The sequence below is a fragment of the Pezoporus occidentalis genome, unplaced genomic scaffold (genome assembly GCF_034315485.1).
Source record: "Pezoporus occidentalis ecotype Australia unplaced genomic scaffold, CSIRO_AGI_Poc_V1 ctg102, whole genome shotgun sequence".
NCBI lineage: Eukaryota > Metazoa > Chordata > Aves > Psittaciformes > Psittacidae > Pezoporus > Pezoporus occidentalis.
The window spans coordinates 164,316-190,203 of record NW_026912801.1 but is presented as its reverse complement, the minus strand read 5'-3'; the positions used below and the strand labels follow the sequence as shown (position 1 = coordinate 190,203).

The window sequence follows — 25,888 nt, the reverse complement described above, 5'->3', positions numbered from 1 at the left end:
TGCCACTGCCAGAGCCCGGTGCTGTGCCTCAGCCCTCTCGCTCCATGGTCACCATCACTACTCGCATGCTTCTCCAGCAACCACTGGGGACTGGTTTAAATAGTGAAAAACAGCTGAAAAAAACCCATCCCGCACCTTAAGTCACTCTCAGCAAACACAGCTGCTCTCAGTTATCCTGCAGAATGCACAACACATCCCGAAACCCCCTTCATTTTGCCAAGGTGTGACATTTATGACTGTGGGTTTCAGTCTTGTTTTGTAAGATTGAGTTCTGCCCAACCAGCCCCATCACAGAGCCCCTCTGTCTGTCTGACTAACTCCACTTGGCTCATTAGAACAAAATGGAAACTGTTATTTGGTCTTTTTTGGATGTGTTTCTCTCACTGGAATACAAACCTAAATAAAATAAACCAAACCTCTGCACTGTGGTCACTGTGTCCTTCTCCCCTGCCCCAGGATACCTGAGTTACTTGAACTGAAGCTATTTCTCTTAACAGCTCAATGCTTTTTCTTTCAGTTTACACACTAATTCCATTCTGTTCTGCAGCTGAGCATACTAGCTCAGAACTACTTATGGGATTTCTTGACTTCTGAAGAAAGATAACATTTTTAATCATTTGAGACTTTAATTTCTTGCAGAAACAAAATGTGCTGCAACTTTGACAACAATGTAAGGAGCAAGCATGAGCTGCCTTGCTCTGAGTTATTGCTGGAGATCCACTGTAAAGTAGCTAATTTCATAGTCTTTAAAAAGTAGGTTTGGATCAAAACTGAGATGTTACTGGGCAAAGAAGAGCAAGAAACAATGACGTGAGTCAGTGCAATCCTGACAGTGTCCTTTGCTGAGCCCTGAGTGTCTGCTGTACTACCACCATTTCCAGATTTTATTCTTTTTTCTTTAATCTTAAAAACTGAACTAATCCCAAGGAAATTACAGCACTGCTCAGGCTGTTTTGTGAACTGAGGCCATACCGCATAAAAGCTACACCACAAGCAAATAAAGGAACCCATTCAAGAGCTTGCTTACCTTTTCACTTGGCCCAGCAAACGTGGTTATTTGTCACTGATACTAAATGTAAAACCTACTTTGAAGCTAACTCACACCCAACACTTGGTAAACTCTAATTTATCAACATGCGGACACTCACCCTGAACAAAGTCTCTTCCTGGAACTCTTCAACAACAACAACACAAACTAAAAGCAATCCTGACGTTGATCAATTCTCTGGAGGAGCAATTACTTCTTAACAGGCTTCCTGAGCATCTTGATTATGTTCTGCTTCTGGCTAAGGCCTTGCTGACCACGCGGGTAATAATTTGATAACAAGAGAGCCTAATTAAATTATGGGGCCATTTTCTACATCATAATATCTTTGTGAATAAGAGATTTGATTTGCAGTACATACTCTTCCCTCTCTCTGCTGTATGCATTTGTCTGGTTTACAAGCAAAAACCATAAAGAAACCATTACCCAACCTCCACCCTGGAAGAATTTCTCTTCTCATAGAATATTATCAGAAAACAGTTTTGTTAAAAATAAATACATAGCTTATCTCCCTCCTCCCCCCTGCTGCAAGAGTGCTCATTCTCTAAAAGGCAGAGGTGACTGGGTGTGCGGGGTTAAGGTAGATCAGTGAACTAGTGACAGTACAGTGAGCAGTGAGGCTTCAGCACTCTCTCTTGTTTGATAAGAGGCTGACTCAGTTCATAAAGGTTCAGCAAGTAAAGCGCTGCTCACCTGAGATGATCCCCATGTGAGCATCCTTCTCCCTGAGCGACCTACAGGAGCACTGGGCTCTCAGAGAATGGAGCAAGAGGCACAACAGCATTCCACATAACTACAGAATGATGTGTAACTGCAGGACAAAGTATAAAGTGACACAACACTTTGCTAGAGGAAAATAAAGCATACATTTAAGCAAATGCAGTTTTGACCTGGTAACATTAAGCCGTGGTGCTTAACCTCACCAAATACTGTTCACAAAAGCACTCTGGGGAAGGGGAGCTATTTGGCATGCTCTGTTTTGCTCTGCTATGTCATATCATAACTGGTCCTGGCCACACCTAGTGCATTAGTCCTCGTGCGGGCTGCAAACACCACCTCATTACTTCTGGCTCCCGGATGAGCAGAGCAGAAAGGGATCAAACTACAGCAGAAACCCGTTAGAAGGCAGAAATTCAAGGGGCAGCTGCAGAAGAACTAGAGAGAAACAGGAACTTTACAAAGTAGAGCCCATCATCTACCAGGGTAAGCAGCTTATTTCTTTATCCACTTCTTTCTGGACAAGCAGAAACCATGTAAAGTCTATAAATAGAAAACCTGAATGCTCTGAACAACAGGAAACCATGCCTGGTTTTAAATTGCAATAGCTCCTTTGATGTATACGAGTACTTGAGCTTAGACTGAAATGACTGAACTCTTTAGTAAGACCAAAAAGTGAACTCTTTATCACAAAAGCTCTTCAAAAATAGTCTAAGTATCAGAGTGGGAATTCGGTTTATTTTGCTGGCTTTACACTGTTTAGAAGAGAAATACTCCTTTCAGGTTAGCTTTATCTTAAGTCTGGTTTTAAATCCCCTTTTATGTGTTTGACCAAGAGCGTGGCTATATTTGACCAGCCACAGTTATGATCAAAATTGAAAAGAATATGTAAATTGGAGAGATGGTAGAATTTTTTACGTGGGTCTTCACAGCTTTAAGTCTTAAGGAACCAACAACTTTTGTGAAGGAGTTCAGATTTTGTATGAAACTAACAAATGAACACTTACTTCTAAAATGATGTGCAAGGATGACTTTAAGATACAGCCAGAAGACGAATTCTAAAGTATCTTATCCCATGTCTTCCATTTAAGGGTTATTTTTAACGTGAGATATAAATATTTGCCTGTGCAAACTTGTATTTAAGCCCCAGTTTTCATCCTTCTTAAACAAAAGGCTCAGTTTGTGCCAGTATCTCCATTAGATGCAATTATATCATTAAATATTAATGGTGGCTTCCTTGGAGGAATTGACCACTTTGATCAGAACACATTGCTGGTAATGCACCATCAGCAACCATTCTGAACATGAAGCTTCCCAGATGCACTGCCACTGACACAGAGGGGAAGAACCCAGGAGCCAGCTGGACTCTGTAGGGGCCTCTCCCCGTACCAACACTGCCTGTGTGTGGCTGTGCTTTAATTTGCTTCATTACCAGTCCTGATATGGAGACACTGATCAGATCCCAAACTCTTTTGCAACACTGCAGCTCAGCAGCCCCTGTACAGGGCTCTGATAAAGCACTCACAAGTACAACCTGACAGTGACAACCTCTTAAGAAGGATGGGTGAACATTACCCCTCCTGAACGCAGCCATTTCTCCCCACATTAAAGCCACCCCATCCGCTCTGCAGTCTCCTTGCTCAGAAACATTCATCCTGTCCCTTTTCTCAGAGAGCAGGAGGAGCACAGAGGCAGCCAGCCCCAGAGAGCCTACCTGCACAGTGCCGGGGAGAACCATGCCGGACTCCTTCACCATCCACTTCCTGAAGGTGCTGAGGGAGCTGCTGGCCTTCGTGCTCTTCAGTTACACCGTGTTGGTCGGGGCGCTGCTGCTCGCTGGATGGACAACGTACTTCTTGGTGCTTAAATGAGTCCTCTCCAAAGGGAACAGGCTCCATCATGCAGCTCATCCTGCACATCTGCTCATCACATGAGGTCCCTTCCTCCTGCAAGTGTTTTGTTTCATTACTGCCTAATCACAGTCTTATTTTCTTATGTAAAAACAATAAAGGTTTCCAAAGCATCTACATGCATGCACTTTACTGATCTGTGTGGCTCTTGCAGCTTCTTTGTGGCTCCTACACATTTGCCCCTGTTCCTCAAAACGTTTAAAAGCCTCCCAGCAGTTTTATCCTGAGATTCCCAGCTCATGATCTGCCTCAAGAGCACAGCAGCCTGCCAAGCACAGCGGATGGACAGGATGGATGCAACACAATTCAAACATGACCAGTATCTCATAGGAACAAGTCCTGCCTTGTCCGACTCTGTCTCATTAAGGGTGTGAAGGCTGAGATGCAGAAATTACTTGTAATTATTTTTAGATGTTCTGGAAAAAGACATCTCAAATCAGCCAGCACAAGGTTTCCCTCTTCCTGCAGTTTTAGGAGGATATTTCATGGGGGGCACGAACACCACGCTATCCACGAGCTTATTATTTGGTGCTCTCAAGTGTGCTATGCTTTACAGCAAATGCTTAAAACACAGAAAGAGCTGAGATGTGCCTGTGATGCAGCACTGCTTGAAAGTAAACTGCACTGAATGCACTGTAACAGAGAACAGACTCTCTGCTATAAATAGAGTAGGTTCAATTGACCAAGGCTTTCATGTGGAACTACACAGGAAACCTTTGGTGGAGGAGCTGGGGATTATCACCAAGAAGCTGCGGATTATCACTGGTGTGGAACGAGCCGAAAGCAAAGCGCCGTTACATACACTTGTAAAACAAAGACAAACTGAAGGAAGGGGTGCGGAGCAGAACCTGTGTAAGCCGGTCCGTGCGATCGCGGCCCTCACTGATGACCTGACACAGCTGCGGGCCCTCCGGTGTCCCTGAGCACGGGAACACTCAGGAGCTGCCCAGCGCGGCCGGCGCTGAGCCCCCAGCACCATTTGTGCTCCCCAGGGCCTGCCCCCGGGCAGGTACCGCTCCCTGCGGGGCCCAGAGACCGGGGCCTCCATCGCTCCCCCCGGTCCCTCCGCTCCAGCCCCACGCGCTCGCGCCTCCACCCCCGCCCCTCCGCTGCGCGCTGACGTCACTTCCTGCGCACCGCCCAGTTCCAAGATGGCGGCGGGCAGCCGGTGGCTCCGGAGCTGCTGCTCCCTGCTCAGGTACCGGCTCTGCGCGGCGAGGGCGCTTCGGTGGGGCCCAGGCGGGTGTTCAATGGGCTCCGGCGCCCGGCTCCGTCCCTGCCGCTGAGCGCCCGTTGTGACTTGCTTCAAGGCAGGCTGGAGCGGCGGCCTGTGCCACAGAGACTCGCCTCATCCGCGTCCAGCTGCCACAGCGCGGCCGGAGGAGCACAGGCTGTGGTACCCACACAGCGCTTGCCGCTGTGGGAATGTAGGTTAAGAGCCCGCAGCGTAAAAGAGGACACCAGAACAACAGCAGAAGCCTCACGGCTGAGGGTGCTCCTCTGCTCGAGTATTTCAGAGATAGGCCCTGACCCCACAGGCTAATGCACAACGTTGGATGTCAGTGAAACTGACCACAGGAGGCCCTGAGTGCACTGGGCTGCAGCAAACTATTACCAGCCATACTCCTCACCTGCGTGTACCTTGTACCACTTTTAAGCATGCTTTTTAACTTGCTTTTCAATGTTACGTAGTATTAGCAGTGTGTTGGTACCAGGTAAGATACATCTGCACCTCTCAAAGGATTAATAACGTGCTAGTTACTGTGCTAATCTCTTTTCTTGCACTTATAACTAAGTAATGTAACAGAATTGAAACCAAACTTACCCATTCACTATTACATAGCTGCATTACAGAAGCTCAGGAGAGAGTGGGACACCCAGGACAGCTTCTAGGTGTTCCCTTCCTCTCCAATACCTATTGCCCACTGCACACTGGTTACTTCTTGTGCTTACCTTTGTTTCTTGCATTTCCAGGCGAAGCTTCCCTGCTGTGGCCAGTGTCAGGAGGCGCTGCCTCTCGGGCGTGAGCGGCCGATGGCACCACGTGGTGGGAGTGGGGCTGGGAGTGTCCTTGTGCGCTGTCCCCATTGTGGAGGTAAGGTACCAGCAGTGGTGCATGCAGAACCTGCTCATTACAAACAGTTTAACACTCAAAAACACTTGGCATTTTACAAAGTGCATTTTACTTGTCCTTGGAATTGTGTTCCTGCTTGGGGATCACAGGTGTTTAAGATGTGGTTGTTAAGGAGAAGAAATGAGGAAGTAACACCTTGTAAAAACAGTTGTCTTGTTTTACAGTGCAAAAACAGCAGCAAGAATTGGGCTGTCCAGCCTTGTAACTAACAGTGGTGCTTTTCCTTATCGCTATTTATTGCATCCATATGAAAGTCAGGGTAAAAGATCACACAGATATCTTTGTCTTTCAGCAGCAGAATGTGGTTTCTCTCAGCAACGATGCCTTGATTAAAAGAGCAGTTTCCTTGGTCACAGACAGCACTTCTACACTCCTCTCCCAAACAACGTACGCGCTGATTGAAGCATTGACAGAGTACACAAAGGTAAGCTGAGAGAGTGCGTGCTGTGCTAGCAAGTCAGCACTGGAAATAGTAAACTATTTGACACAGACTACACCCATTAAACCATACTTGGAATGGACTTTGGCTGTTTTATTATTTTTAATAACAGAGGTGTGGGGTTTGAAGAGGTCAGGTCTCTGGGAAACAGTGGGGTAGGGCTCCCTGTGCTGCTACACCAAACACAGAAGTTACCTTTAGCTTTGTTAGACTGTTGCTTTGAGCTTGAACTTAAGCCAGAATGCCCCATGTCTCAGAACTGGGGTTAAAGAAACTCATAACAGGTATTGGATACCTGCATCCTGAGTAAGTAGGATGCACCACCCTGTATTCTTAGGTATTTTATTTACCTTCTGTTTCCATTTCTAAGACTATGAACTTGAGTTTCATCAGAAGAATGGAGTGAGCCATATTTAAGTCTGAAATAAGAAGGTAGAGTTTTCATTTTACAAATAAGTGCCAATTTAGTAAAGTATTTGCATTCCAGTTTACCTCCTTATTAGTATGGCAAGCATATAAAGAGATGTTGAGCACAGCAGTGCTGTGGGCAGACAGCAAATACTGTCAGTGCCCCCAAAACTGCAGTGAATTCAGAACAAAGCACTTTTAGAAGCATTCAGCAATTGTACTAATACGAGTTAACACAGAGACAACATCAGAGATGTACAGATCATCATGTAACTGAAATGATTCCTTTGCAGGCAGTTTATACACTGGTGTCTCTCTACAAGCAATATGCAAACCTTCTTGGGAAGATGGATTCAGAAGAGGTGGATGCAGTTTGGCAGGTGGTGATAGGAGCCAGAGTTGATGTAAGCGTCTCCTTTCAGGCACCAATCTGCCTCTTAGAACTCTGCTCAGAAACTCCTCTCTCTTGCTCACCTTTTCAGGAAGGTGCTACTTGGAAGAGTGTTCAGATACTGTTACATCTGGTTAAGTAACACTTTGTTTTACTCCTAGGTGAGAACAAAGCAGGAGGAATACCTAAGGCTGCAATCCAGCTGGATGACAGCGTTACGTCTTTCAGAGATGGCAGCAGAAGCTGCATATCAGTCAGGTAACACTGAGGATGCCTTTCCCCTCACATTTAGGCAGCATTTCTTGCAGGAGAATGGAGTTGAAGAGACCCAGAATATCTGTTCGGTTCACAAAGCAATTTACACCTAATGCCTGGTTTTTAGAGATGCTGAGAACTTCTTTTATTTCATTGGCTACAGATCTAGTAGATGAGTTTTGAGAACTAGGCCTGGAAACTTCACACATGGTTTAGATTAAGACCAACCATGCCAGAAAAATGTTTCAGGGAAGCATTTAGTCATTTCTAAATGCAGTGGTTCCAATATAGCCACAGAAATAAAGCTACCTAGGAGGGTCCAGCACATCTTTCCAGATGGACTCCGATTAAAGAGTGGGAATATTTGCCTCTCACTCAGGAAAGAGATGCATTTTGGTCTTTTCTGCCTGGATACACCCTTTCACAAAAAGTTTAGGACATGATAGCTTGAAAATTGAGTTATGGGTTGGCTTATGGTAAGTCAGCAAAGTTACTGGAGTGGAGAAGGGGAGAAAAGTGATGAACATACAGGGACACCCTGACTCTGTCAGGAGGAGAAGGCATTCTGAGTTCAGCAGTGACACAAATATTCTCACTGCTGGGAGGTGCTTGGACAAGGACTGCAGGTTCCTGGCACACAATGGCTGGGCTTAGTTCTGCAATCCACTACCGCAAGCTGGTTGCTCTGATCAGACACTGGCTGTAATCCACTTGGGTGGGAAGAGTTCAAGGGGGCAAAAAATAACCTCAAAGCAGGCAAATTACTGTTGAAGGTAAATGAACAGCAAATGCATTTAGCATTAATGGAGCCCAAGAGCCATCAAAACACGTAGCAAAGCAGGTGATAATTATAGACAGGAGGTATCTTAATTGAGGGTGTGCTGAGTGTTCTTCTAGCCCTCTGTATTTAAATCATTACCTCAGGTGCAGACCAAGCCTCAGTGTCAGCCCGCAGCCACATTCAGCTGGTGAAATCACAGGTACAAGAAGTGCAACTGCTGTCCCAGAAAGCAGAGACCAAATTAGCTGAAGCTCAAACAGAAGAGCTCATCAAAGCTCAAGGAGAGGATTCTTCATTCCCAGAGGGTATTTTAGGAAGCTCAGAGGCAGGTGAGGACCCTTACCTGCGGGAGGACTGAAAAGAATTCAGATGTCACCTTGGAACATGTGAGAGTCAATCACAGATTGAAGGGTCCCAAACTTTTCAGTGTGGGATAGTGGGAAACTGCTGAAATAAGCCTGCGATTCCATTTTTCAGACAGGACTGCTTTACAGATCAGGTCAGTTCCAAGTATCTGAAAGGCCTCGATCTTGTTTGTAGCTTACTGTGTTTGTAATACTCATGGATTCAGTTATTTAAATGTTTAACTATGCAAATGTGAAGATCGCTATCAAGGATAGCTGGTTGTTAATAGTCTCTCTGCTGGGAGGGTCCTACCACTCATGTGATATGTTTGTGACAGCTCTCTTAACTTAGAGGCTAACTGGGTATCAGCCAAAGATGTATTTAAAAGTCACTATTTTTAACTTGTGAATGATGTCCCTTAGGAGGCACCTTTATTAAACTGTGCAAAAGCATCTTGTGAGTGTGCTTGTTTGGAGAAGAGATTAAGCACTATTTTCTATTGGAACTGTAACAGAGCTGAGTGACAGCTGCACTAAATTACACTAATTGCAATCAGGGGAAACATTTGCTGCAGCCCTGTGGAGTTCCCCAGGTTGCTCTTAGTTCTGCAGCTCAGTGCAGCAACTGCTTCCACCCAGAAGTCACTGCTTGGAACACAGCTGCCTCCCCCAGGAAGCAAAGGGAGAGTTGACTTTCAAGACCCTGTGGTTATTAAACAAAGTTGTCGTGGCAACTGCTGTGTCCTTCTTTACCGAGCAGTGAGCAAAAGCCAGTTTTGCATGGTTGAATGCTTTCCAGCACAAGTCTCAGGAAAATAATTCTTTCCTTTTGCAAGCCTGATGTTTCAGTGCAGGCTTCAAAACCACAGGTGCCTTTCACTGTGCTCATTTTCTAACCTGACAGCTGAATGTGAAATTTGCAATATTAACTGTATAGACAATAGAAACTTAGAGCTGAGATGGATTTGTGGAACAGCATCCACTAGGACTTTCTCACTGCTGATTTGAGTCAGTTAATCCCCACTCACCAGGCTTTGTAAGAAAACACATTAATCAGGTTTTTCACCAGGAATTACCATCTCATGCACTACACCTGTGTCAAGGTTGCTGTTACTAAACTGAGTTGTGCTGGGTGCAGGTGTAGCATAAGCTTTTCTATACGTGTCTCATTTTGCCTGACCTTTGAACAAATGCAGTCTTAGTTGCACAATGCTGTACATTTACAGATGAAGTAGTAAAGGAATTAAACAAACTACCTTTCCTTGTTCCTGCTCCTCGCTGGATGCTGCTGTGTCCAAGGAGGATGGCACAGTCCAGAATCCAAGCTCACAGGAAGACACCAGTGTCTGCTGTGTTGGTAGTCAGGAGGTCCTAAACACAGCTTTGGGCCAAAGCATTAGATAAAACCCCACTAGCAGGAGAGGATTATTTGCAGCAGGGGCACAACCACAGCCTCAAGAGCCAAAGGCAACTCCAGGTCAGCCTCTAACCACAGCTGTTCAATTTGTGACATGCTGCAGTTGAAGAATGGCTACCAAGCCACTGACCCAAAAGCACGTACAAGTTGTGTTCCTTTCAGGATGCCACAGTAACTGCACAGATGCTTGCATGGCATAGATACGGTTTAGTACAGATGAGCACTGCTACAGGAGTCTGCAGAGCAACTCTCTCCCTTTCAGGGCATGCTCCCAGGTCCCTGTTGCCCCAGTTGTTTGACTGTACTCCTCACTCTTACTTCCCAAGACACAGGCTGGGAAGTAAGATGTCCCACACACATCAAACCTTCAGATGTGACAGGAATCAGTTCAGTCAAGCCAAAATGGGCCTGAGGAGCACAGGTGGCTTCATATTGCCCCCAAACCAGGGTGGAAAGAGTCCCACACTTTATTAGGAAGTGAAAGTTGCCTGCTGGGGGTTACCCATACAGCTAAGCCCACAACAGACATGACATCATGCTCTACGTTATGTTACTGAGTTTGCATTTGGAATCAGTGAGTGGATCAGAAAGATGCTGCTGCAGCAGTTTGGAGGGTACCATGGTACCCATTCTCCCCAGCCTTTTCTCTGGAACAAGCAGCAGTGCCCAGAAACTTGGGTTTGCTGCTGATACTCAGCCTTGTTTACAAAGCCAACGTCATCTGAAACTACATGTAGCCAGTTTCTCAGGTACAGCTCATACAGCTATTAATCCCTCTTAGGGCTGCAGTGAAAAGATACAGCAGCAGCTTGTAGCAGACCACACGGACGATGGCCACACACAGGCTCACCCCTTGGAAGAGCATTTTCAGGCAAACCCTCACACCTGGCACAGAAACAGCTTGTGTGAGAGTGGCAACTCCTGCCATGGGAGGCTGGGTCATACCATAGGGCTGAGCCAGAGCTACACCCCATGCTTCAGAAAGCCAAGGCAGCAAGAAGTGCCAGGAGTCCCTCATCCCAAGGTCACACACACAAGGCCCTGCTGGAAAGCAGCACAGGCAGCCTGCCCTGAGAGCACATAACATCTCTGCTCTCCAGATACCCTTGGTCTCTCACAAGCAAGGACCTGGAAGCACTTTCCAGGCACCTCCGAAAGCTCCAGCTCACATCTGGTGGGCAGTGAGCACAGGGCAGCTGGCACCAGAGATGGCAGTGACAATAGCAAACACAAATTGCTTTGATTTGGGTAATCACACACTTCCTCTCTACCTGCTGCCTTTATCACAGAATCACATGCTGGTTTGGGCTGGAAGGGACCTCAAAGGTCATCCAGTCCCTGCCACAGCCACCTTCCATGCAACCAGGTTGCTCAAAGTCCAGGCTGCTTCCTGCTCATGCACAGCAGTTTAAGATCTAGCAGCTACACACCCTGAAGCCAATAAACTTCATAGAAGTTTCACCAAATCTGAGTTTAATACTTGATGTTTCCTCAAATCAGTGACCCCAACACACAGATCAATCACTTGTGACAATGCATCTTAATCTGGACAGGGCAGCTGCGCACAGGAAAGGAAGCAGCAAGTATCCATTTCCACAGAACCTCATCCTCTTTAGTAGCAATGATTCTTTAATGCAAACACCCAGCACGGGATCTCAGCCCTCTCTGGCTTTTGGTGCTCCTTGCTTTCAGGAGACCCAAGAATACTCCTATGAAAACACTTTTCAAAGCTGTCTTTTATTTATACCCAACATTACAACAACAAAATACACCTCCCACACCACATGGAAAGCTACAGCCACTCCACCTACCACTGTGATTATTCAAGACATACTACTCCTCTCAAACCCAATCAGAAAGTGTTTGTGCAAAAGCTTCCAGTGCAAGGAAAAATTAACTTCTGTAAAATCCAAAGGGCTTGAGTGGGAGCCCAGTCAATGCCTTGGATCACCCTGCTGTGGAATCCATCCTTAATGTGTTTTCTCCCTCACTCCACTCCCTCCTTCTGTCCCATAGGACCTTTGGGATTGCTGGCCTGGGGCAGCAGCAGACCTAGCAGCACACACTGACCTTTCCTCCACTCCTTCAAGTCATTTCAAGTGCTGTGTCACTCATTAGTCACCACGAACTTCCCGACAGGAAGCTGATCGGTGGCCAGCCACAGGTATTGGGGAGCCTCCATAGCAGGTGGCCACTCACTCACATCCCTGTGGCAGTTGTGACTTTCCCCAGCTCCAGTCTGGCTGGGAGAAACCAAGCTGAGCCCCTGCTCCATGTCCCAGCAAGCTACTGGCCCCATCCCCACCATGTGACAATTCAACTGCTCCTGTAACCCACCGACAGAAGACTTCCTGCAGACAAACCCCATGGCTCAAGTACAGTCTGTTAGTCAAGGACACGTCTCTACCACAACCTGATTTTGAGTTTAAGTACCCTGTTATCTGTCACCAGTCACAATCCTGCTGTGCTCATCAGTAGCTTCATTTCCAAACCCTTCCATAGTTCCGTGTTAAGGACACCGCACACCTGATACTCTTGTCCTTTACCAGTGTCCACATGATCCACATGTCAGTTGGGTTTAGTCTGTGCACAACCATCAGTCCTTTGTAAAAGCATGGATCAAAAGGACTGAAAGGTCTCCGGATCCCAAAAGTCTTAAAGCCAGCGTGGTTCTTTGGGGTCACTGCCATCTTTGCCAGGCACATTCCCACAAACACATCATCTATTGGGAAGAGCTCTGTGTCCTCTGCCGTGCTCTGGAGGCGGCGCACTGTCTCCCTAGACATGACATAGCCTCCTCCACCCGCATAGAGAGGATAAAAGGTGGCTGCATACATGGATGCTGGAATAAAGTATTTGACCTTGCTGTTCCTGATGGGACGGGCGTTGGCAATCACATCCCCAACAAAGAGATCCTGTTCAGGGTCTAATTCATGCAGGAACTCAACAATGTTGTAAGTGTTGACAAAGACATCATCATCACCCTTCAGCACAAACCTGGCATGCAGGCAGTCCTCCACAAACCACCGGAGGAAATGCAGCTCCTTAAGGGTCAAGTTGTAGAAGCTGTCAATAAAATCCCACTGCAAGATGTCATCAAACTCCTGGCTCTCATAAGCCAGCAGCTGGTGCAGGGGCTTTTGTACCTGGCTTTTGGGCTCCGAGTGCCCTAGAAGGAATACCAGCCTGACATGCTTGCCACCAATGGAGATCTTCCTTCCCCATGTGTTCCTGATTGCCACCCGCCGGTCCACGTTGATCGGGGAAGACTTGATGGCCAGCAAGAGGAACACCTCTTTGCTACACCTGGAAGGCTTTCGCAGGACCGAGAAGTTCCGACAGTGCTTGTATGTTAAGAAGACGCGGTGAGACTCCGGGAGGGCGAGAGAAGAATTGTCAAGAGTCAGGTTTGGCAAACAGCCATTGTCCAGAAGCACAGACTTGGGTTTGTGACTTGCTACATCCACTTTCTGGTCCTCTGACGACGCTGACAGCTTTGCCTCCTTCTTCAAGCAGAGAAAACACACCAGCAGCGTGATTGAGAAGGTGTAGAGCACGAGGGACTTCATCCTGGTGCCCATGGTGCAGAACGCAGCCCCTGCGCGGCACGCACACACAAGCCGTTATCAATGAACCCCCCCCACTCACTTCCCGCTTGCCCCCGCCGCTCGGAGGGACGCGCCTCGGGCTGGTTTCGGGTCTCTCCAAGCGCTGCCGGGGAGCACGGGCGCGTTGCAGCCGCTCTGGAGTACCGGGACCGGGACCCGCTCACCGGGTGCCGCGCACACCGGCCTCGGAGCTCGGCGTTACTCCCGCCCCACTCCGCGGAGCCGCCTCCGCCGCCGAGACTCACCGGGAGCCGCCGCCGCGCCCGCATCTCCCCGGAGCTCCGCCCCCGGGCGGGGTGGGCCGCGCACTGAGCACCGGGCACTGCACCCTGCACCCTGCACATGGATCAGCACCGCGCCGGCCCCCGCCGGGATGGGCCGTGCACCGGGCACCGCACTGAGCACCGGGCACCGCACCCTGCACATGGCACACCCTGCATCCATTGCACACCTCGCATTGAGCAACCACCCACCGCACTGCACACCCCGCACTGAATAACCTCCCATTGCACCCCCGGACTGACAACGCCCTGCACTGATCAACGACCTCTGCACACCCTGCAGTGCTCACACCGCACTGAACGACCACTGAATAACCCTGCATTGCACACCCACCTATTGCACATCCCCCACTTCACCCCCACCCTACATCCCTCACATTGCACACCCTACCCGCACACCACACACCCATCCCTGCACTCTGCAGCTTCCTTGCAGAAGCTCAGCAGCAGCCCCAGACAACCACAGACAACCACAGCCCCGTGGGTATCTCCCGGCTCTGGCAATTCAGCTAAACCAGGCTCCACGTGCCGTCCCCGCAAGGTTTATTTCCCACTCACTCTTCCGCTGCTGACACATCACTGAGTGCTCCCCACTGCTGTGGCCACGCTCTCCTGGTTCTGAGCACTGGCTGCCAGGGGCCACCGAAGCAGCTGCATCTGGAACTGAACCGTCAGTGGCACTGGCTGCAGCCCTTCACCCTCCTCCAGTACACTGGAGCCTTTCTTTTTGATTTTTCCTGTGGAAAGATGTAAATCTGTCATTGTCTTGACTGAGTAAATCACCCTAAAAGCAGCAGTGCACAGCAGGGAATGCCCCTGCACTGACTTCTGGGCCTTGGGGGAAAATCTATTTGAATATGGCTTTGCGTAAGAAGCCCAAAATGCATCTTTAAGCAGGCAATTGATTGGGTGCAATCTTGCTTTTTGTTGTTAAATTCCACTATAATTCCTAGGAAATAAGATGCAGAAATAAATCATTTCAAGGATCCTGGAAAATCAAGCACAGGATAAAATGAGACCCACGTGAGATTACTTCCGAAGACACGCTTCAATGTCCGGGCATATTGTTCGCTTGAGACAAAGCTTGCTGCCTTTCCTCTTTGAGCTGCCTGGAAGGGATCCCAATTCCTCTGAGAGGACTTATTATTTGTGTGCATTTACTGCCTGAGGGATGCAAATCAGCCCCAGCTCCCGGCTGCGAGTGCTGGTCCTTATGCAGCCTGGTTGGATGCGCGGCCACAGTGGATGGAGGGCTGGGACCCAGCCCCAGTGCCCCAAAGTGTAGCCATGGTCACAGATCCAAGGTGGTCCATGGTACCCAGGTGATGAACAAGTGCCAAACGGTGCAGTGTGGTGACTCATGGAGCAGCCAGGGCCCCCCAGCCACAATCGGGGTGTCATAGCGAGTGACAGCAGAGTGCACACTGTGGGATGCTGCTGGCGCCGGGTGTCACAAGCTGGGGGAGGCAGATGGCTTTTAGGCACTGTCTGAAATAGTACTCAGTGGCCGTGCTGCAGCCAGCCTCCCCCTGCACAGGCATAAGGGGACACCAAATTAAGCATGAGCCTCTAATCACTCTGGGTTTCCTGAGTCAACAGCAGCTTTCTGTGCACCCAACACCACCCCCAGCCTCGCAACCCCTGCACAAGGGTTTGGTCTCACTCAGGCTGAAGGAACAACCTGAAGACCTCCTGCATGCACACTGACCACAGGCACTGGGGGTGGAAGGGAAGTAGAAAACACCATTGCTAAACTTCAGCTCTTTGACAGCAGCTCCCTGTCATATACTGCAAATACACATTTTCTTATGGGGAACAATGACGCAGAGAGTTTTACCTTCTTTTCAGGTAGCTGGGGAGCCCATCAGGCTTTGTTGAGCACAGACACAGCCTAGGACTGCAGATGCCCCCCCGAGATGCGTAACAGGGCACAGAAAAGCAGCCTGGGGCTTTGGGGAAGGGGTTAATTTCACCCTTAAATTAGCAACTAAATCTGATGCCAGAGGAGGGGGACACAGGAGGCCTGACCAGCTCCATGCTCCCCTTGACCCATCAGCAGCTTTTCACCATTGCCCTCCCCCACTTCCTCCTGCTCTTGCATTAGCCCTCTGATGTGCTGGCACTGCTATTTTTGTAGTCAAAACAAGATTGCTGGAAAAATAACCTGCAAGAGGCAGAGTGAGGTTTGTCTCCACAGATTAAGCAATGCTGCTGGCTGAGCAGACGCTGAGCTCTGCACTGAGGAGGCAGGGGACACCCCTCAGGGGTCAGGGTGGTCCTTTCATGGGTGACAGCAGACTGGGGTCTGCTCCGAGCCCCACCATGGGGCAACCTGGTGCTTCTCTGTGCATCTCATCTCTAAACCAGAAAGAACAATAATCCCCTCTGCAAAGTGTTGTGAGATGTGAGTTGGAAATGGATGAGGACCTCATTATGCATCCCAGACAGCACTGGCCCCAGCTGCCCGCGCCAGCCCACACCACCAGCCACATTTGGCAGCCAACACAGCAGGCACCACATCTCTCACCCAAGAATTTGCTTTGCCCTTCTCCCCTGGCACTCAGAGCCTGTAGGTGTGTGTTGCTCCAGGACAGTTGCTCAGATTTGGATTCAACGTGTGCGGGTGTGTGTCAAACCTTACAGCCCCACAGTCAATAAATGTGTTCACAGTCCGGAGGTCAGGATGTGAGTAAGCACCCTGCTCACAGAGCTGGCAGGGTGCTGGGACCAGCCTCTGGGCTGGGCACTGCTGCTGTTTGCTCTCACACTCACCACCCTCTGCCCAGCCAGCCCCCGTCTCTGTCACCTTTGGCAGATGTTGAAGCTTTCTGTTTGGCCTGACTTTTACTCTCTGCTTTGGGGGTTTTGCTCTTGTCTTTGCTTTTCTTCTTGCCCTGTGGAGAGAGGCGTTTCCATAGTTAGGCTGTGATGAAACTCACTACCCGCATTCAGTCCTGTGACTGCCATCACCATCTGGGTTCAGTCACAGGGATTTAAAGGGCGGAGGAAAGAGGAGAGGGGAAGCAGAAGCACAGCAGAGGGGATGCTCAGAGAAGAGAATCCAAGAAATAGAAAGTGTGAGTTGGTGTGTGCTGCCATGCTGAGAGAGCGTCAGAGGAAGCATGAGGGGTTGCTTTCATATTCTCAAGTGGAAAAATAAACTCACCTATTTTCCTAGGCCCAGAAAAAGTAGCAGTACTTACTGCTAAGATCAACACTAAGTAAGGATACCAGCATCAATGGATGGTGTTCAAGCAGGGCTATTTCAGCCCCATTTTATGGAGAGGAGAACTGGGGGATGCATGGGAGGGATGCCCAGGCCAGGATATGCTGATTCCCACCCTGCAGCACTGCCCATCCCTGGCAGCTCTGCCTCATGCGCCCCAGAACACGCTCCTTACCTTCTCCACACTTGGTGGCTGCGGCGGTTTTTTAGTGATCAGGATCCCAAAGTCACACAGAGCTGTCACCAGGTCCTCAGTGGCCAGCAGAGCCTCCAGGGTCACCTTCCTGGTGGCCAGGGTCTTCCGAATGGGAGGGTCACTGCGGAATTCACATGTCTTCTTCTTCTTTTTCTGCTTGTCCTTGTGCACAGGACCCTGCAGGGCACCGGCACAGGGACAAGCCTCAGTGAAGGGTTGGGGACCCTTAATCAGACAGCAAACAACCCCAGCCCAGCCCCTTGCCCATCACTGCAACCAGACCAAATGTAGAACTGCTGCTGCCTTCCTCCCACAGCAAGGGGGTACTTTGGTGAGAGATCTGGGATGGAAGGGCGGTCCTGATACACTAAACTGATCCAGGAGAAGGGTCCTTGTTCCCCCCCCAGTGTTTTTGCAACTTGGATGTTATTTGGGCATCGTGCTCTCCCAGCACCTACCCTGGCACCATCCTTCTGCTGCCTCCGTCTTGCCTTCTTATTTCTGTCTATGTTTTCTTCTGGATCACCTTCAACAGGCCATGAGAGCACCTGCCCAGAGAGAGGAGCTGGTGCTTTAGGGCTGGGACACCCGAGGACCCTGGCCCAGGGTCACTGGCATCCCAGGCTGCATCCCAGAGAGAACACAACACCGCTGCTGGGCCTCCCAGCAGCTCCTTCCCCTTTCATCCAGCTCTGCCACACACCCACCTTCTCCTCCACAACAGAGACAATTGTTCCAGCCGCCAGGTAGGACTTCAACCCCATTAAGTCCTTAACAATATGCTCCTTCCTGTAGCTGCAGTCAATGGCATCTTCCCAGGGCTTTCCAGGGGTGACAAACACCTTTGCTGTGCAGGGACACAAAAAACCTCTGAGAGAGCTCTCCTTCCTGAGGACAGAAGGACCCCCAGGACATGACCAGTGCCAATTCATTATCCATCAGTCCCCTATAAGGGACATCCTGATGCCACCATATGCCGGGAAGAGCCTGAGCAGTGAGGCAGGAGACTTAGAATTCCTCCTTACTAGAACTGGCCTTGGGCTCCTCTGTGGCTGCAGGCTCCTGCTGGTTCGTTTCTCCTGTGTTCTGAGCAGAGCTGTCCGCATCCAAGGTGGCCCCCTCAAGACTCTCATGGATTTTTGTTACCTGGAACAGAGGGGGATCTCCTGGAAGCATGTCCAGTTGTGTTTGCATCAGGACCAGGCAGCAGAGCTCTGCATCTGGGAGGTGAAGTCCCCCTTTGCTGTGACCTGCCACTGCCTGTTGCTTTCAGGTGCCCTATTAAGCACAAACCTCAGCGCTGCTGCCATCGTCAAACTCCTCTCCCTCCACAAACTCATATGTCACACAGTAGCTGTAGGTGATCACTGGGAAGTCAGAATCATCTGCCAGCTCCTGAAGAGTGCTGGGATCAGGGACTCCTTTCATGTCCCCAACACTCACAACCACTCGTGCTTCACTCCTCATCAGCTCTAAAAGGAAAGACAATCTTGCTATGAAGCTGCAGTGTGCTCCTTCCAGAGTGAAGACAGTACACAGCAAGGTGAAATCACCGATGGAAATCAGGCAAGGATATGTCCCACCACCTGGCATCCCTCCCTGCCACCCTGTGCTAACGCTGTGACAAGCTACTGCCACGTGGGGTCACTCCAAAGCCACACAAACATCTCCTGCGTTGGTCGCCTTGCCTCCCTGGTTAACACTTCCGACTCCAAAGAGCACATATCTAGCACATAAACTCGTTAAGCAGGGGCCATCAAGAGGGGTTTCCTACCCCCGGGGTGCTCCCTGCTCTCATCCCAGTCGGGGATGTGCCACGCTGCAGAGGTGGCACTGGTTTTTGTGGACAGTGCAGCACCCATGTGAGCATCTTCCCCAGGGGCGATGTTCCTCTTTCAGCAGCTGGAGAGGAAAACACAGTCTGAAACCAGACAGTGTCTAGGAAGCAAAGATGGAGACAGACCATGGCACCAAATCGGTGCTGGGACTAGGTTGTTCTTGCAACCTTTGCACCTGACTAAGGCTAAAACTGCCTCGAGTGTAATTACACTGCTGCAGGGTCCTCTGCCTGTCCCCCCACTTGTACTAGTGGGGTAAAAAGGCACAGAGAAAGATATCCATTTGAGGAGAGGCAAAAGGGAAGTCAGTACTGGATGCAGCACTTCCCCTGAGGACTCTTAGCTCAACCGTGATGAAACCACCTCCCAGAACATGGAGGCAGCATAGAGAAGTTAAAGGGTGCAGACTGACCTGGCTGACTTGCCAAACCAAGGAACTGGTGCCTCTCATCAAACCCTACATGGATGTCATCAAGGACGGAGAGCTTGGGCAGGCTGTCCACAAGGAAGCCCCTGTAAGTGGGAATGAGAGCCAGCGGGTTCCCTTTCAGCACCAGGATGCGGAGCTTCTCCAGACTGGACAGCTGGGAGACCAGCCCCAGAAGATCTGTTAAGTTGTTAAAGCTCAGGTCAAGGGATACAAGATTTGGCCTAAGAAGAGAACCCAGAGAAGAAGGTTAGGCAAAGAGCATCCAGAGAGCCGCTATCCTGGGGCAAAAAAAGAAACAAAAACTGTGTTTCCCCAGCACAAGCTGGGTCAAACTGGGGAATCCAATGGTACAATCTCAAGAGGCCAATACCAAATTCCTTAGCCATATGGTCCATTGTCAGTCTGCCCCACAACTCAAACCCATGTTTCTTTAGCATCCATGAATCACCCCACTGCATCATTTGGGGATGCAGCCTAAGCTTTAGATCCTTTCCAGGGCAGACTGCCAGCAGGCACTTTGGGAAGGGCATGGAAAGCGTAAGCTGCCCAGTGACATGGGAACTGTGGTGGGCAGGGTGTCAAAACAGTTCCTCAGGTGATCTCCCTGTTCCACACTTTGGCCTTTTGGGAGCCCACATTCAGCCTATGGCATTACCAGAAGGCTGCAGTGAGGCACTTGTCCTGCAAAGATCCGCACAGCCTGTTGTAGCCCAGCCCCAAGTGCTGAAGCTCCGGAGGAGGCTGAGCACACAGGTCCTGCAGATCAGCCACAGCATTGCAGCAGAGCTCCAGAACCTGTCGAGGACAGAGAGAACAAGAAACACCCTTTGCAATGAGCTGTTCCTGACATTCCTCTGAGCAATTCAGCTTGCATTGTGTTCCCAGATGGGAACTCCTTCCTGATCCTGCCATCACAAGGGATTGCTTGCTCACCTTCAGAGTCTGGGGCAGGTTGGCCGAGTCTACCCTACTGATGTGGTTGGCACTGAGGATGAGCTCCTCCAGCTGCTGCAACTGCAACAGACCTGCATCAACCTCCTCCACCTGCAAAGAGATGGGTTTGGCCAACATGTTCCTGAGCCACCTCCTGGCCAAGGTGACACAGACATGCAGTGGTGAGCCCCATGACACGTGTAACATGGATTAGTCCAATACGCTGGGGATGGGGCACTAGCTCTACTCCAGCAGTAGTAGTGGCATCTGGGGAGTCCCAGGGATGGGGAAGGTGTCTTTTTCCCTCCCAACAGGAAGATGTGGTTTCCTGGCCAGGAGATGGATGGCTTTACAGGCAGCAGCAGCTGCACTTACTCCCTTGTCAACGAGCCGCAGGGACCTGAGGACCTGGAAGACGTTGGAGCCATGGATGAGCTTGGGCTCCAGCACGGCCACTTCCCGCAGGAGCTGGTCCTGGGGGCTGCAGCCCGGTGGCAGGGCCCAGGGGCTGTGTCTGTCCTTCAGCAGCTCTATCAGTGCCTCGGGGCTCTCCTCACCCAGTGGCACATCCTCCTCCTGCCTGGCTGGGTCTGCCCACAGCCCTGGCTGGCCTCCATGGGGGCTCCTGCGTGCAGCAAATCTGGACTTGTTCTGCAGAGAGGGAGAGAGGAGAGGCAGTGAGAGCCCTGCAGACCACAGACACCAACCCACATCCATGGCTGTGTCCCCCTGGACCCTACCCAGCTGCCAAGGCCACAGGGAAAGTCCTGCAGAGTCAGGTGCCTCAGGTGCTCCTGAAGAGCAGCCGAGACACTGCAAGGACCAGGTGCTGCCATCCAGCCCCAGCCCAGCACGGAATCCCCTGGCTCAGTGACAAGAGTCCCTGTCGCTAGGAGATGGCAGGGACGTGGGCACCCTAGGGACCAAGCCCTGCAGGTGGAGTCAGCCTGGGACAGCACTGAGCTCCCCAGACTGGGAATAAACCCCTGGTTTCCTGGATATCCCCCCTTGGGTTCTGGGGGTTTCTCCCAGCCTTATGGAGCAATTGCAGGGTACAGCATCAACCCTGTCCCTTGGCCAAGGACCTGTGATACGGCGTTTGCCACCTCACTTAACTACATCCTGAGTGTCACTCAGGTTTAGGGGAGGAAGCAGCCAGGTTCTCAGTTAGCTGTAAAAATGCCGCTGTTCACTCATGTGGAGGGCACCACCATCACCACAGCAGCACAAGGCCATCAGAAAACCAGGTTCACAGCTAAAAATACCAGCTCCTACGCTAGGAAAAAGAAGGTGAGCCCCAGGAGCAAAAGCCACAGCTCTGTCCCAGGTCAGATTCAGGTCTCTGCACTCTGAGGTCTGTTTTTTGCAGTGATAATTGTTGAGGCAATGACTACAAATTCCAGTTTAGGGAGCCTACAGAGCAGCCTGTATCAGCAAAATTTCAACAGATGAATTGCAGATGCTCTGTGGCATCTGGTGGTTACGTGATGGAAAGCTGAACTTCCACTGGGGTTGGGTTTCACGGAGAGATGCCAATCTGCTCCCTTATCAGCTCAGCAGCTTATCAGAGCTGTGTACTGATAGGAAATGATGTGCAGGGATAGTAACATGCCATGAGGTGGAACAGCCCCGCAAATGGCCATCCTTGACTCAGTAGAAAATGAAGCCAAATCTTCTATAGATCTTTGAAGAAGCATCAGCAGTGAATTGTGTTTTGTGCAAAAGCCAAGCTCTTGTATCACTGTTACAAATAACTGGGCCTCACTGGCGTTGGTGCTGCATGGAGATGTCTCCTCCTCTTGGAAGAAGAATGGCTGTGACTCCTTATCTGGTCCTCCCTGGTTGTGCCCGTCTGAGGCAGCTGGAAGGGGACTGGCAGTGTCCAATGTACAGTGGTTTCTTGTGTGTGAAAGCTCATGCACCTTCTGCACATCCTACAATGCATTTTACAACTTATCTTCCACACAGGTTACAACTCTGCTTTTTTGGTGCTTCCAAACAAGCAACCCTCCAAGATCATCCTTCTACGTGAAAGGAGCCATCTGTACCCATCACTGTCTTCATAGAGATGTTCCTACACACCCTGCACAAAGAAACATCTTTCTCTCTTATTCATCTTTGAATCTATGCCTATTTTCAGGCAACTTTTCAACAGATTTCAGAAGGTATCTTCAGATACCTTTTATGACAGAGGTGGGAAGTACAAGCGTGTATGTGTCAAATTTTCACAAAGGTATGTTCATACGTGTTTCCTCTGCCCTCCTGTGCGTCCTAAACTATCAGTATTTCTACAGGACCTCTTCTGATCACAGCCTCGTACTTAAATCCTAGGAACAACTTCCCTCTGTTCTGGTGTGTATGAGAATTTCCTGCATTTAGTAGCTGGAGAAGGAAAATCACCTCGGGGGAGTTGGAGAGATGGGTGACAGAGATGGGGAGGTGGGATCCTGGACATCCTCTGCTAGGTTATGTGAGGAGGCCTCACAGACATCCAGCAAAAGGATTTCCATGGTGACCTGGAGGCCTGACCATGCCTTGCACAAAAGTCCCTCATGGCTTTTTCACTCCTCACATTAGCCCACTCTTATGCTGACCCTGCAGGAGAAGGATTCTGACTTTGGGCACCAATAATGTGCTCCAACCATGCTCTTAAAAACAACATCTGAGTTTATGTTCTAACTCCATTTTGGAGAGCCCAAAGGTTTAGATGGGATGGCTAAGCCAAGCATCCTGAAGTCCTAACCAGAGAGATGATACAGGACACCAACCATTGTCAGTTTGAAACTGCATCTAGATCACAATCAGCAAAGACTCATTTGAAGCAAGTTTTGATGCAATCTATCAAAAAAGAAAAAACCCCAAACTATCACCCGCGAAGAAAAAAAAACCCATGGTGGAGCCACTGACGCAAACCTCCAGGGTACTTAAACACAGATTGGGAGGTCACATCCACAGCACTGCAGGCAACAAACAGCTCGAACGCCAGCGTCCAGCCAGCCTTCGGCCAAGTCACCTGCAGTCCAACCCACCATGAAACACCGAACAGGTGGGTACCATTTAACCTTGCTACTTGTTGTAACGTTGGACTGGTTGGTGTTCATCATTAGCTCAGCCACTTCCTGTCGATACCTTTAGGCATTCAGTGCGCTGCACAAAAGCAGGAAGCTTTGCAAAAATGATGTAGAGGCTTGAGACTGATCATTGTGTTCTTTTCTTGTCTTCCCTCCCTTCTTTATTCGAATGAAGAGACCAACAGGTTTGCAATCTTCCTCTTCTGTTCATTGGTTCCTTTGGGCGCCTTGGCACCAACAGCCATCTCAGAAGGAAGCAAAATTACTACAGGACAGATGCAGAAGCATTTTACTACCCAAATAAAGCCCTTAGCATGGGTGATAGAAAGGCAAGCAACTGCCTTGTTTAAGAACTACGTAAGTGTACTATTTTGCATTTGCTGTGTCTTTCTTTGTGCAGAAATCTCTTGAATTACTATAAAATACTAGAAAGATCATCAGAAGAGAAACATTTGCGTTAGAACCTAAAATAGTCTCTTCTGTGTATTCCATACACAAAAGAAGGCATTTACATTGAAGTATTTTAGGGCAGAGTTGGAGCAATGTCTAGAACAGCTGGGGAAAGTTTGAGCAACTTTGCCTCAGCTAACTGCTAGATTTGAACTTCCAGATGAAGAGCATTGCTCCTTCTTGGCTTCCTGAGTTATGTTGGGCTTGAAGCAGGCATCCGTTTTGAGGTGATCACTGGAAACATGGAGAGAATTGCTTCGCTCTTGGGTCTGATTCGAGTACTAGAGCAGTCAGGAGCGCTTCTCCCGAAAGTCCTGCTTGGCGATGGTACAATGTGCACTGAACCCAAGTGTCAATGCTTCAGACAGATCTCAATTCCTGGGAACATGTTGATACAAATCAACATAAAACATTTCCCCCAAATTCATTCTTGAAATCAAAACCACCTCTGCTGAAAATGATGAAAATACGCTCAGGCCCAAGCACATCTTTGCGTGAGTAGATTTTGCCCATATGGCAAAGGAAAAAAAACAAAGCCAAGCAGGGTATTAAGACAGAAAGTGCTGCACACAGATAGTGTGCAATACCTACTCGATAAAAGGAGCGTAGGTGTTAATACAGCCATTGAACAACAACAAAGAAACCCAAGCATGCACGAACTGAAAAATAGGTGTGATGTGCCCAGACACTCAAACACAAAGCGATTACCAGGAAAGATGCAAACCTAAAGATTAATAATGTCTCTCCTTTTCCTCCCCTACAGAATACGTGTAGCCCTGTGACACCTCAAACTGCAGGCTGGCTCTCTGCTGCCTCCCAAGCCAAAGACATGGTGCAGAAGATACCCTCGTGCCCAGCTTTTGATGCAGATTGCTGCTTTTTCCATGTCTTTTACAACATTTTGCAAGTCCTGAGAAGTGACATAGAATTCATCTGCGGTAAGAAGTTAACTCGGTTCATCAATGCAAACATCCGCCAGCTGAACGTGACACTGAGTGAACGAGCTGCCCTTTACACCTGCCAGAACCAGGACCTTCCACAGATGGATCGTAGCCAGGTCCAGAGGATGAAAACAGCAGACAAGAAGATGTACATCTGGCGGGTTTTAGAGAGATATGAACAGTTTATGCAGAACACAACCAAAATGTACTCTTCAGCAGAAATGTAATATACCACGATGAGGAAACCTGGCTAAATGTGACCTAGCAGTAGTGATGTGATCAGTTTGCTGCCAGGAGCAACAATGATCATGTATTTGCTATTCTACATATTTTAACTCTATAATCTAGTTTAGTTTAATATGTAAAGGATAAATGTCTTCAGTTATTGATCTTATTTATTATAGAACTATTTATACTGTTTTATTTGCAACAGCATAGGAAAAGGATGGAGTAATGTAAGTCAGGGTGATTTAATTAACCAATACAACATGAACAAACAGAAAAGCATGCCTGCAGTCATTTTAATGTTATTTATATTTTTATCTTGCAATTTTATCTCAAAAGTTGCCAGTAGACTGATTTTATACTTCTAAGTGAACTGCATTTATGAATTCATATAATACATCTATTTTTATACATTTATTTTAACAATTATATAGTTTATATATATTTATTCAGATTTAAAACTTTTATATTTTAATACTGAAAGGGATAAATAATATATGTGCTACTTAACAGGTGAATGAGTTTAATAATTTTCTGTCATTAAATTCCAGGTTCTACCCCAATAAAATTACAATGAGATTAAATAAAATTATTCTTGTTGGATTATCTTCTTTTACCATGTAATTCTTCTTTACAATATTTTTTTTTTCCCTATAAACCTGGTGTTTTATTAAATAGCAAACTGAAGTAGCTATTTCTGGTCCTAATGATACAGATGCCAGAAACAGCACATATCCTCCTTTCCCATCCATTTTTGTTCATAGATGTGTAGTTTTGTTTCTTAAGTTCCTTAAGAAGCTGGTGTATCCTTACCCTTGTTTGGATACACCAGTGGGTAAATTGTTTTC

General features: G+C 48.7%; 4 protein-coding genes across 7 annotated transcripts; 2 read left to right on the top strand and 2 right to left on the bottom strand.

The window, feature by feature from the left end:
• The first annotated feature begins 3,498 nt into the window (after positions 1-3,498).
• On the top strand, positions 3,499-3,789 carry LOC134161306 (uncharacterized). Its single transcript, XM_062613997.1, has one exon. The coding sequence runs from the start codon at positions 3,499-3,501 to the stop codon at positions 3,631-3,633; it is 135 nt and encodes a 44-aa protein (XP_062469981.1). The 3' UTR covers positions 3,634-3,789.
• A 987-nt stretch (positions 3,790-4,776) lies between these two features.
• On the top strand, positions 4,777-8,877 carry DIABLO (diablo IAP-binding mitochondrial protein). 3 transcript variants are annotated; one of them, XM_062613956.1, is made up of 6 exons: positions 4,777-4,870; positions 5,647-5,767; positions 6,102-6,230; positions 6,947-7,057; positions 7,206-7,302; positions 8,224-8,877. In XM_062613956.1, exons 1-6 carry the CDS (start codon positions 4,824-4,826, stop codon positions 8,436-8,438), a joined length of 720 nt encoding a protein of 239 aa, XP_062469940.1. In that variant the 5' UTR covers positions 4,777-4,823; the 3' UTR covers positions 8,439-8,877. The 3 variants fall into 3 exon arrangements, with proteins under 3 accessions (XP_062469940.1, XP_062469935.1, XP_062469948.1); XM_062613951.1 differs by having other exon boundaries at positions 6,099-6,230; XM_062613964.1 differs by having other exon boundaries at positions 4,785-4,840; positions 6,099-6,230.
• A 2,682-nt stretch (positions 8,878-11,559) lies between these two features.
• B3GNT4 (UDP-GlcNAc:betaGal beta-1,3-N-acetylglucosaminyltransferase 4) lies at positions 11,560-14,411 on the bottom strand. Its single transcript, XM_062613938.1, has 2 exons — positions 14,289-14,411; positions 11,560-13,439 (listed from the first exon to the last, which is right to left on the bottom strand). The coding sequence occupies exons 1-2, from the start codon at positions 14,305-14,307 to the stop codon at positions 12,322-12,324; spliced, it is 1,137 nt and encodes a 378-aa protein (XP_062469922.1). The 5' UTR covers positions 14,308-14,411; the 3' UTR covers positions 11,560-12,321.
• On the bottom strand, positions 14,305-22,001 carry LRRC43 (leucine rich repeat containing 43). Of its 2 annotated transcripts, XM_062613926.1 has the most exons (12): positions 21,094-22,001; positions 20,729-21,004; positions 20,354-20,464; positions 20,076-20,215; positions 19,403-19,641; positions 18,446-18,624; positions 18,178-18,298; positions 17,860-17,999; positions 17,611-17,700; positions 17,136-17,329; positions 16,537-16,643; positions 14,305-14,467 (listed from the first exon to the last, which is right to left on the bottom strand). In XM_062613926.1, the coding sequence occupies exons 1-12, from the start codon at positions 21,187-21,189 to the stop codon at positions 14,307-14,309; spliced, it is 1,854 nt and encodes a 617-aa protein (XP_062469910.1). In that variant the 5' UTR covers positions 21,190-22,001; the 3' UTR covers positions 14,305-14,306. The 2 variants fall into 2 exon arrangements, with proteins under 2 accessions (XP_062469910.1, XP_062469905.1); XM_062613921.1 differs by lacking the exon at positions 14,305-14,467 and having other exon boundaries at positions 16,536-17,329; positions 20,354-20,434.
• Between the last annotated feature and the right edge of the window lie 3,887 nt (positions 22,002-25,888).

Excerpts from the sequence above, each read along its gene's own strand:
- LOC134161306 (XM_062613997.1), top strand. The coding sequence starts at position 3,499 with ATGCCGGACTCCTTCACCATCCACTTCCTGAAGGTGCTGAGGGAGCTG.
- DIABLO (XM_062613951.1), top strand. The coding sequence starts at position 4,824 with ATGGCGGCGGGCAGCCGGTGGCTCCGGAGCTGCTGCTCCCTGCTCAG. Across the intron at positions 5,768-6,098 it reads GCGCTGTCCCCATTGTGGAG|CAGCAGAATGTGGTTTCTCT; the intron begins GTAAGGTACCAG and ends TTTGTCTTTCAG. Across the intron at positions 7,058-7,205 it reads TGATAGGAGCCAGAGTTGAT|GTGAGAACAAAGCAGGAGGA; the intron begins GTAAGCGTCTCC and ends TTTTACTCCTAG.
- LRRC43 (XM_062613926.1), bottom strand. The coding sequence starts at position 21,189 with ATGGCAGCACCTGGTCCTTGCAGTGTCTCGGCTGCTCTTCAGGAGCAC. Across the intron at positions 20,465-20,728 it reads TGCGGCTCGTTGACAAGGGA|GTGGAGGAGGTTGATGCAGG; the intron begins GTAAGTGCAGCT and ends ATCTCTTTGCAG. Across the intron at positions 20,216-20,353 it reads ACCTGCCCCAGACTCTGAAG|GTTCTGGAGCTCTGCTGCAA; the intron begins GTGAGCAAGCAA and ends TGTCCTCGACAG.